Source organism: Phaseolus vulgaris, chromosome 7 (assembly GCF_051622355.1).
Source record: "Phaseolus vulgaris cultivar YP4 chromosome 7, ASM5162235v1, whole genome shotgun sequence".
In the NCBI taxonomy this organism is placed as follows: domain Eukaryota; kingdom Viridiplantae; phylum Streptophyta; class Magnoliopsida; order Fabales; family Fabaceae; genus Phaseolus; species Phaseolus vulgaris.
This window is the reverse complement of record NC_143504.1, coordinates 7,597,304-7,609,036: the sequence shown is the minus strand read 5'-3', so window position 1 is coordinate 7,609,036 and position 11,733 is coordinate 7,597,304. Positions and strand designations below refer to the sequence as shown.

The 11,733-nt window shown below is 27.6% G+C and overlaps 2 protein-coding genes across 2 annotated transcripts; one reads left to right on the top strand and one right to left on the bottom strand.

Annotated features, from left to right (window-relative positions):
* Nucleotides 1-342: 342 nt before the first annotated feature.
* LOC137828327 (polygalacturonase) lies at nucleotides 343-2,406 on the bottom strand. Its single transcript, XM_068634848.2, has 4 exons — nucleotides 2,234-2,406; nucleotides 1,794-2,102; nucleotides 1,169-1,687; nucleotides 343-1,042 (listed from the first exon to the last, which is right to left on the bottom strand). Exons 1-4 carry the CDS (start codon nucleotides 2,354-2,356, stop codon nucleotides 671-673), a joined length of 1,323 nt encoding a protein of 440 aa, XP_068490949.2. The 5' UTR covers nucleotides 2,357-2,406; the 3' UTR covers nucleotides 343-670.
* A 5,648-nt stretch (nucleotides 2,407-8,054) lies between these two features.
* Nucleotides 8,055-10,051, top strand: LOC137828259 (polygalacturonase). Its single transcript, XM_068634748.2, has 4 exons — nucleotides 8,055-8,228; nucleotides 8,360-8,668; nucleotides 8,775-9,293; nucleotides 9,421-10,051. The coding sequence occupies exons 1-4, from the start codon at nucleotides 8,106-8,108 to the stop codon at nucleotides 9,775-9,777; spliced, it is 1,308 nt and encodes a 435-aa protein (XP_068490849.2). The 5' UTR covers nucleotides 8,055-8,105; the 3' UTR covers nucleotides 9,778-10,051.
* The last annotated feature ends 1,682 nt before the right edge of the window (nucleotides 10,052-11,733 follow it).

Below are 11,733 nucleotides of genomic sequence, written 5' to 3'. Positions count from 1 at the left end.
CCTGATAAATATAATTTGATTGGATTCAAAACTGTTTGAAAAAAATTAAATAATTAGTTTAAAAAAATAGAATTTATTTTAATTATCAATATAAGGATTTCATATATAAATTACAATATAGGATATGTTTTAAATATTTTTTATACTTTTAAAATTATTATTATATTATAAAATGAACTAAGATAAATATATGGTTCAACCAATCTAAACTAATTTAAATTGTGCACAAAATGAATTCTACTAAAAATAAAATGATGCTTTTTCAAACTTTTCAAACCAATCTTATTTCAGTCCAAGAGAAGTTGAAGTTAATTTTTATTGACATGGTCCAATTAAATAGTTGGTCAAAGGTTATATATTCATGACTTACACCTATAGTTTACATCCTCCAAAAAAAACCTTTCTTTAACAACAAGTATTGATAGGAGTTTTAGAAATATTACAAATAGAGAGTTATAAAAATAGGAAAATTACTATTAAAGACTAATTACGTACATAATAATTGTACAGTGTTTATTAAAAAAAATACAACTAATTTATTTTATTGTTCTCCTCATTCAATGGGATGCCTTTCTAACTCTTAAAAGAAATAAAATATTGTAAATATAAATTGTTTAAACAAATTTGTATTACTCTTTTTGTTTTTTTTATCATTGCTCTGTTTTTTTTATCACTGCTTTGCTTTTTTATCAGTACTCTCTTTTTTATCAGTAGCCGAATCACTTGATTTTTTATCAGTAGCCGAATCACTTGATTTTTTATCAGTAGCAGAATCACTTGATTTTTTATCAGTAGTAGAATCACTTTCTTTTGTATCAGTAGCAGCTTCACCACAGGCAGGGGCTTTCCCTGTTATTGTTGGCTTGACATTAGTACATGTAGCGGTTACCGGAGCTCCATTGTATGTGAGTGTAACATCACCTATCTCAACACCCTCACATGGAACACCACTACTACAAGCAAGAATAATTCCTTCTTTAGTTGCTGAAGTTCCCTTAATACCCTTGATGGAAACTTTGCTTATCTTTACTTTTGATGGAGTCTGAATCATCGCAACAATAAAAAAATGAGATAAAAATTAGTCTTTTAAGCCACTTTAGTGTTTGAAATATTTTGTTACTTAAATAATAACATCAACATGTGCATGAATGGATAGGAGACTCAGTACCCCTTTGGAGCATTGGTTGTTTGGACAATACTCTTGGTCTATGATGACAGGGTTCTGCACATTATCCATGGTAATATCTTCAAATTTCATGTCATTAACTGTAATTGTTCCTGGCTCGTTAGGCCATGTCTTAATCCTCACTCCATTCGTAGTTCCTTTCAAAGTGCAACCCTTAACTGTAATACCTTCAACAGGCTCTTCTTCCTTGTACTTTCCAAGGCTTCCAATACTAATACCATGACCAGGTCCACAATTCACATTTTGGATAAGTACCTGTCTGCTACCGTCACCCAATGAGACACAATCATCTCCAGTGGCAATGTCTGTATTAAGAACATTCACACCGGTGGATCTTCCAATGTGGATGCCATCGGTGTTGTGGCTATCACCTGGAGCACTTACTTTAAATCCGTCGAATGTGAAATTGTTGCAACCCAAAACATTGACATGAAAGTGTTTGCTATCCTTGCTAGTAATGTCACGAACTATTGAATTATTGATGAAATTAAAACCGAAGTTCTGTTGACATTTGATAAAAGAATAGAAAAGTGAATGAAAACTATTTTCAATAAGTGTGCAAGTAATGTTACATCTTATGTGAATTTTGAAAATAATATTCATTTACCATGCCAAGTTGTTTGCAATCAAATTTTTTTGCACATTCGTTTTGCTTCCAAGCAGTTGCACCTTGACCATCAAAAACTCCTTTACCAGATATGGTTAAAGAGTTAACATAGCCAATCCTAAGCCATTGGTCACCGCCAACTGCCTCTGGCTTTTCAGGTGCTTTGAGTGTGCCATCAACTTGAATTTCAATAGGAGCTTTGCAAGGACCTTTTACCTCTACATGGGTCATTTGATATGTCCCACTTGGAATCACAATTTTTACCGCAGATGTCGATGCACATGCTTCAGCCCAAGCACTTGTTAAAGCCTTAAGAATATGAAAGTAACAAATTATTCAAAAATATTGCAATAAGAACCAAAAAAAAATCCCATGATTTGTGATGAAATAGGTTTTCTTCCATCAAACAATGTGAATTTCTTTTTGATTCATTATCATACCTTGGCTATATCTGTATTTGGTTTTCCTCCAAATTTTGATATATCAAGATTTGCTGATTGAGTTAAAACAAAGTTAATTACAATAAAAAAAGATAACAACAATATGATCGTAGAGAACTTCATATTTTGTGTACTTGCTAATTGTACCACACTTCAACTCGTGTTAATGAATTAATTTTCGAGCATATTTTGAATTTATTTATATTAGAGTAGCAAGGATACAAAACCGTTAATGTTATTAGCAACTATAACACGCACATTACTATCTAAATGTGTCGTTTTCCTTTTTTTAGTTGTTTAGTATATTTGTAGGATTTAGTTATTAATTATTAACTTTACATCACCCATTAACAACCTATTTTTATATTTTCCCGACAAACTATCAATGTTCGATAAATAATTCAATTTAGGTAATATGATTTTATTCAGTCAAACGTGATATTTTGAATTCATGGTCTAATATAGTTGTCAAAATCGAATTCTATCACTATAAAATATTAAAAAATAAAATGTATGTATAAATATATCACTATAAAATAATATATGTATTCATATATGTGTATAAATATATGTTGTGTAGCATATTATATTTAGAAATAATATTAGAAATATATTATATTTATTACTTTGTAAAAAACTGTAACACTCCAAAAATACATTTAATTATTACAATACCAGTTTTACATATTTTTATACAAGTTTAGAGTTTTTCAAAACATTCCTAATATATGATTAACACTTATAGAAATACAAATATTTGCAATATAAGGTTCAAAAGAATATCCTAAACCCTTCAGAACCTTTAACACCTATATGATCATCTTCTCATGTACATATAGTACAATGATTGCAATTCACACCACAACAAGAAAAACAAGGATAAGCTAGTGAAAATAAAATTTTATAATATAAACCATTAAATCGAAAGAGAAAACCAAATTACATGAATCAATTTTTCAATTATTCAATCTTCTTCAAATCCCAACATAAAACCATCAAATAGATCTCACATGAATCTACACTCCAGGGTATTCAACAAACAACATAACATCTAATGCCTTCTGGAAGACCTGTATTAAATAAGTACTACCAAAGACTAGCATCTGATTCAAATATTACCAGCGAATCCAATAGAAAAGATCATGATCAGTTCAATACACCCAAGTTGTGCATATCATATGTCATGGTGTGCATGAACTTCTCCATCAGCTTCTCACCACCTGATATCTTAGTCAATGTGACTTAGATCATCCATGAAACTCAAAGATCTCTATTACCACATAGGCATCAAAATTTAATTACATGCCATTTTCATCAGTATCATTCAAAACACGATCTAAAACATTCAAAAATCTATTTAACATAAAAAATAACACTTAAATACTAAACAATCAAAATCTAATATTTCTAAAAGTTTAAATAATATATAAACAAACAACATCCCTGCAAGAGAAATTGAATACTGGGATCACGTCTCCTCCACATCCAGATCTTCTAGCCTAGGGTGCTATTAAAAATTAAATTTATCTTCCCTTACCTTAATTGTTTGCTTTCCAAACAACTTTTAGAATTTTATTCCTTCAGGATAAGCTTCCATTTAAGGGCCTACTGCAAGTTATCCAAATAGAAAAACAATTTAGTATATAGTAGAATAAGTTGAAAGGATTACTCTTCTCAACTGACCCTACCAAGATTAACAACTAAAACCTAAGGAAAAACAAAAAACAAAGGATATTTATAGCAAAAATGAACTTACTCTGTTTGAAAATCTGATCAGGTAAAAATATTCTTTAACTCCTTACCTACAACATGGTCCGATCAAATTCTAAAATAAATAAAAATTGAGAGAGGAAATTAAGAGATAATGAAGACAATAGAACTTGGTAGAGATTGAGAGAGAAAGAAAGAAAGGGGTGTGTGTTCTATTTTTAACTCTGTTACAGAAACAACATTTAAATTGAAAGTAATTTTATAACTATTATAATATATATATATATATATATATATATATATATATATATATATTTAAAATTTATTAGATAGGATGTAAATTTTTAACATATATTTGGAGAGTTAAGCGACAACGGAAAGATTGCGACGAGGTGTCGACTGTTTTTGTTTTTTTAATTTGACATTCATTATTTAAATTTCATCAAAAGTTTTTACGTAAACACGTAGATAGCTGAGAAACAAATATCGTGGTTAATTCAACTGATAAATGATATTTTCTTAAGATGTTATAAATGTTTTTCATTTATATAACATTAAAAATACTCTTTAAAAACACGTAGACTATCTTATGTTTATTTTCCAACATAAATTAAAAATTTTGAAAATTAAGTTTTGGAATAAAAATTCTTTGATAATATTCCAAATAAAGTGCTTTAGGGTTAATGGGGTGTTTCTGTTACGTTTTCTTTTCTTTTCACTTTCCGGAGGGTTACAAATTTAAATTATATTATTATAAATATTTTATAATATACTGTATTTAGAAATATCATTATAAATATATTTATTATTTTGTAAGAAAAAAGAAATTAACATGAACTAAATTCAGATTAAATTTACAACTATAATATATTATATTATATTGTGAAAATTTATTACATATGATATAAATTTATAACATATATTTGGAGAGTTAAGCGACAGAGGAAGATTGTGACTACCTCTAGACCGTTTTTTATTATTTTGATAGTCGTAATATTTGAATTTCATCCAAAGTTTTTACGTGAAACACATAAGCTGAGAAATTAATATAATAGTTAATTCAATTGATAAATTATATACTTTTTAAGATGTTTTAAAGATTTTGCATTTAAATGATATTAAGTTAGTTTATTAAAAGGACTCTTTCAACCATTCTTTGACTTGTTTGAGTTTTTATTTTTTATCTATTTTAATTTTATATGGTGGTATTTTTTGCTGCTAAATCTTACTGCAAACATCTACAAATTTACGATATTTTTGGGTTAAGTTTGTAAATAATATTTAAAAATTGAAAAAAAAATTGATTAAACAATTACTTGGAATATATGAAAGACATTAAATATAATATGATTTTTTAGGACAAATTCAATAGAAACATTACACTCTTTTTACAACAAACTAGATTAGATTGTCTAAGAAAAAAAATAAGGAAAGACATCACATAACATATACTCATATATGAGTTCATACAAACATATAATTTTAAAGGTTTTATTTCAAAACCAGAATAAAATGCTCTAAATTTATTTTTATTTTTATTTTACTTTTAATTTCCCTTTTTTTTTATCCCTTTATCACACCTCACTCCCATGGACCCCACTGCGAACACCGCTCTTCATTCCAATAGTGTCTATCATCTATGTTTGGTTCAATTGTAGTCTCCCAATTAGACTTAATTCAGTCATGAAACTTGGCAAAAGATTTATTATTAAAAGCATTTTCTCCCTTTGACTCTTCTAAATAAAACAACATTACAGCAATAAAAAATACACCAAGTTTGTTGGTGGGTAATGACTAAATCAGACCAAATAATTCTTCTGGTTGTATACAAATTAAAGCCATAAACACCATCAACATCCAAAACTTTCTCATGGAAAGAAACAATATCAGAAGTATGTTAAAAATAAATGTGGAGTTTAAGACGAGTGAATTTAAATATAAAAAATATTGAAAAACTTATAGAAAATTTGAATGATTTAATCGATTAAAGTGAATTTGTTACAAAATTTAAAAGATTAAAATTATCAGTTACATCGAGAACAAGATCAATTCAAACTTTGAAATTAAGAGAGAAAGGAAAAAGAAGATTTTTATAGTAATTTTTATAATGCTTCACTTTGAAACAAGAACTACATTTGTTTGCTAAACTAAACAAGTCAAACAAATACTAAATCAATTGTTCACAAATACAAAATACACCAAGAACAACACTCTTAATACTACAAGAGTGTTATTTTATCCCTACATAACTGCAAGAGTAAACCCTATCCAATCAAGGTTAAACACCACAAATCAAAATTGTACAATACAACAATGTAACCTGAATTCAGTAAGATCAAATTAGAATAGTAAAACTCACTTGAAATCCTCTTAGCCAAAAAGATTGATCTAAAAAACACTTAAATTTTTTTCTAGAAAATGCTTGTAGAACCCAAAATAATAACTCTTTCTGATTTAAAGGTGTTTTAAAATTTAAGACATAAAAAAGCATATTGAAAAAGATTTGAGAATGAGGGTTATATAGAATTTATCAAATCAATTTAATTGGATTAAAATTGTATTTTAATATGTTGATTTCACTTATAAGTGAAAGGAATGGATTAAGTTGCTATTAGAACAAGTTAGAATTGACTGATAAAGATCCTTCTGAAATCATAAGAAATAAACGTTATTTAAAGGGTAAAATATTCTAATATTTTATATTCAATTTAAATATTAAATAAATAACCTAGTTATTTAAAAGTAAGAATGTTGCATACATTTTTTGTTAAGAATTTTATAAGGTCAATCATCTATCCTACTCTAATATAGATCCTAGTAACAACCACAAATGGCAAAATAATTTCTATACTTTTAGTTGAATATTAATGACCGTCACCCTTTAACTTAGTATATGGAACCTCAGTTAGTTTTTACCATATGATACATTTCTATTTGACTCAGTGCATCACTAGAGTTTGAATATATTAATCAATTCCTTAAATTTATAATTACACAACATGTCAATAATACCTACTTCGTAATTATTAACATACACAAATTTTCATATTAATATCACACATATCCAAATGCAAAACATACCATCAATCACACTTAGTGATTCTCAACTTCTTTATCATAAAATGTATTATATCTTACATCATGAATCAAATAACAACACTTTTAAACCTCTTAATCTTTTATATATACATGTCCGTAACACTTATAAACATAAAAAACATATTAATTTCATCTATAAAATTTGTTTGAAGCACTCAATATCGTTAGAGCAAAATTCAATAAAAAAGAAATTTGGTTCATTAGAATTTTAGATTGAAAAAGAATTTCTAATTTGAATGGTAATTTCAAGCTTAAGCAATAAATGACTCACTTGAGTCACGATAATACAAAGGAGAGAGATTTGTCTCATTCCTAATTTGTTTGAGAGAAAAATCTCCAAAAAAAAAAAATTGTCACCCTCTTATTCACTTGAGTCAAAACATCAAAAGAATGCAAGAAATTATAAAACATTCAAAACTTACTCAACAAAAAGTTGTTGTATCATTTCTAAAATTTAAACAATAATTTCACATGAATTGGTATTTTAATCAATGTAACGTGGAATCAATTTAAATAGTTATAAAATTACTTTCAATTTAAATGTTGTTCTTACAAAATAATAAATATAATATATTTCTAATGTTATTTGTAAATATAATATACTACACAACATATATTATACACACATATATGAATACATATATTATTTTATAGTGTTAGATTTATACATACATTTTATTTTATTAATATTTTATAGTGATAGAGTTCAATTTTGACAACTAAATTAGACCATGGATTCAAAATATCACGTTTGACGGAATAAAATCATATTACCTAAATTGAATTATTTCTTGTTAAACATTGATAGTTTGTCGGGAAAATATAAAAATAGGTTGTTAATGGGTGATGTAAAGTTAATAATTAATAACTAAATTTTACAAATATACTAAACAACTAAAAAAAGAAACGACACATTTAGATAGTAATGTGCGTGTTATAGTTGCTAATAACATTAACGGTTTTGGATCCTTGCTACTCTAATATAAATAAATTCAAAATATGCTCGAAAATTAATTCATTAACACAAGTTGAAGTGTGGTACAATTAGCAAGTACAAAAAAATATGAAATTCTCTACCATCATATTGTTGTTATCCTTTTTTATTGTAAATAACTTTGTTTTAACTCAATCAGCAAATCTTGATATATCAAAATTTGGAGGGAAACCAAATACAGATATAGCCAAGGTATGATAATAAAGCAAATAGAAATTCACATTGTTTGATGGAAGAAAACCTATTTCATCACAAATCATGGGATTTTTTTTCCATTCTTATTGCAATATTTTTCATTAATTTGTTACTTTCATATTCTTAAGGCTTTAACAAGTGCTTGGGCTGAAGCATGTGCATCGACATCTGCGGTAAAAATTGTGATTCCAAGTGGGACATATCAAATGACCCATGTAGAGGTAAAAGGTCCTTGCAAAGCTCCTATTGAAATTCAAGTTGATGGCACACTCAAAGCACCTGAAAAGCCAGAGGCAGTTGGCAGTGACCAATGGCTTAGGATTGGCTATGTTAACTCTTTAACCATATCTGGTAAAGGAGTTTTTGATGGTCAAGGTGCAACTGCTTGGAAGCAAAATGAATGTGCAAAAAAATTTGATTGCAAACAACTTGGCATGGTAAATGAATATTATTTTCAAAATTCACATAAGATGTAACATAACTTGCACACTTATTGAAAAAAGTTTTCATTCACTTTTCTATTCTTTTATCAAATGTCAACAGAACTTCGGTTTTAATTTCATCAATAATTCAATAGTTCGTGACATTACTAGCAAGGATAGCAAACACTTTCATGTCAATGTTTTGGGTTGCAACAATTTCACATTCGACGGATTTAAAGTAAGTGCTCCAGGTGATAGCCACAACACCGATGGCATCCACATTGGAAGATCCACCGGTGTGAATGTTCTTAATACAGACATTGCCACTGGAGATGATTGTGTCTCATTGGGTGACGGTAGCAGACAAGTACTTATCCAAAATGTGAATTGTGGACCTGGTCATGGTATTAGTATTGGAAGCCTTGGAAAGTACAAGGAAGAAGAGCCTGTTGAAGGTATTACAGTTAAGGGTTGCACTTTGAAAGGAACTACGAATGGAGTGAGGATTAAGACATGGCCTAACGAGCCAGGAACAATTACAGTTAATGACATGAAATTTGAAGATATTACCATGGATAATGTGCAGAACCCTGTCATCATAGACCAAGAGTATTGTCCAAACAACCAATGCTCCAAAGGGGTACTTAGTCTCCTATCCATTCATGCACATGTTGATGTTATTATTTAAGTAACAAAATATTTCATACACTAAAGTGGCTTAAAAGACTAATTTTCATCTCATTTTTTTTATTGTTGTGGTGATTCAGACTCCATCAAAAGTAAAGATAAGCAAAGTTTCCATCAAGGGTATTAAGGGAACTTCAGCAACTAAAGAAGGAATTATTCTTGCTTGTAGTAGTGGTGTTCCATGTGAGGGTGTTGAGATAGGTGATGTTACGCTCACATACAATGGAGCTCCGGTAACCGCTACATGTACTAATGTCAAGCCAACAATAACAGGGAAAGCCCCTGCTTGCGGTGAAGCTGCTACTGATACAAAGGAAAGTGATTCTGCTACTGATAAAAAATCAAGTGATTTTGCTACTGATAAAAAATCAAGTGATTCGGCTACTGATAAAAAAGAGAACACTGATAAAAAAACTGATAAAAAAGCAAAGCAGTGATAAAAAACAGAACAATGATAAGAAAACAAAAAGAATAATGCAAATTTGTTTAAACAATTTATATTTACAATATTTTATTTCTTTTAAGAGTTAGAAAGGCATCCCATTGAATGAGGAGAACAATGAAATAATGTAGTTGTATTTTTTTTAATAAACACTGTACAATTATTATGTACGTAATTAGTCTTTAATAGTAATTTTCCTATTTTTATAACTCTATTTGTAATATTTTTAAAAACTCCTATCAATAGTTTTTGTTAAAGAAAGGTTTTTTTAGGATGTAAACTATAGGTGTAAGTCGTGAATATATAACCTTTGACCAACTATTTAATTGGACTATGCCAATAAAAATTAACTTCACCTTTTCTTGGGCTGAAATAAGATTGGTTTGAAAAGTTTGAAAAAGCATCATTTTATTTTTAGTAGAATTCATTTTGTGCACAATTTAAATTAGTTTAGATTGGTTGAACCATATATTTATCTTAGTTCATTTTATAATATAATAATAATTTTAAAAGTATAAAAAATATTTAAAACATATCCTATATTGTAATTTATATATGAAATCCTTATATTGATAATTAAAATAAATTCTAATTTTTTTAACTAATTATTTAATTTTTTTCAAACAGTTTTGAATCCAAACAAATTATATTTATCAGGTCGAGTCCAGTGATTTTCCCTATGATATTTTAGTTTAAATTATCAATATATTTTAAATCGAAATTAGTTTTTAAGTTATTATTATTGTTATATTCATTGATTTCAACTTTGGAAATCAAAATTTGAAAAAAATGCTAAAATATATATATATATTTTTTTTTTCATTAAAATCAATAATTAACAGGTCCACATATTAGCGGTATTACCACAACTACAATTAAACATTAAACTAATTTTAGAAAAAAAAAATTAGTTACTATATTAAATAAATTACATATTGTTTTAGATTAAAAAACTTTAGTGGTACGTATATTAGTTTCTATTATTAGTAAAATTTATAAACTAGTTTTTAAATTGGTATATAATTAGTTAGTAAGATTTTATCTACTAATTACTTTATATTTTGGAGTGGATAGCTAAAACCTCGATAGATAAGTAGATCCTAGTTTAGAAACTAGTGTATAAATTTTATTAATAATAGAAATTACTTTATATATCATTAATTTTTTTTTGTTTTTAAAATAATATCTAATTTTTTTATTATAGTAACTAATTGTTGTTGGTCACTAAAATTGGTTATTATCTTGTAATCCACTGATTAGTGTCATAATTCATTAATATTTCTTACAATAATACAAGCACTTATGGACTTTAATTGATAAAGTCGTTATAATTCAACCTCTAATTTTGGAATTTGAACCTTTTTACATATGTTGGGATTATTAGAAGAATATGAATGATTTATTTCCAAATTTGTGTTAATTTCAAGAATTTATGGGAAAATGGAGATAAAAGGGCTAAAAGAGAATGGACAAGTTAAAGAAAAAAATGAAAAGACAAAGTTGAAACATTGAAAACTCGCCCAAGGCTTACTTAAGCGGGTTTAATATAGTGAAGTTGGACTTTTTCTTGTAAAACTCACTTAAATAAGTAATATGTCGCTTAAGTGAGATGTCACTTAACCCAAGTTCAATTAGGTTAAATAGAAGACGTGAGACATAACCCTAAACTTCATTTGAAGGGAAGCCACATGAATAAAACCTTAAAGGAGGCATCCGTCAAGGAGAAACATTTTGGATCTTCCTTTCTTGTTGTACATGCTTGTAATAGTCACCATGAGTGGCTAATTCTTTCCTTTGGGATTGAGGGTAATATGTTCAAACTCGTATGTATTGAGGTGATATTTATTTTATAATATTTTGTTATTTATTGATGATTGTATTGTCATTTTATTATTAAAGTTTGAATCTTTATTCATGATTTTGATCCTTAGATTTGATTGGAAAGTACCTC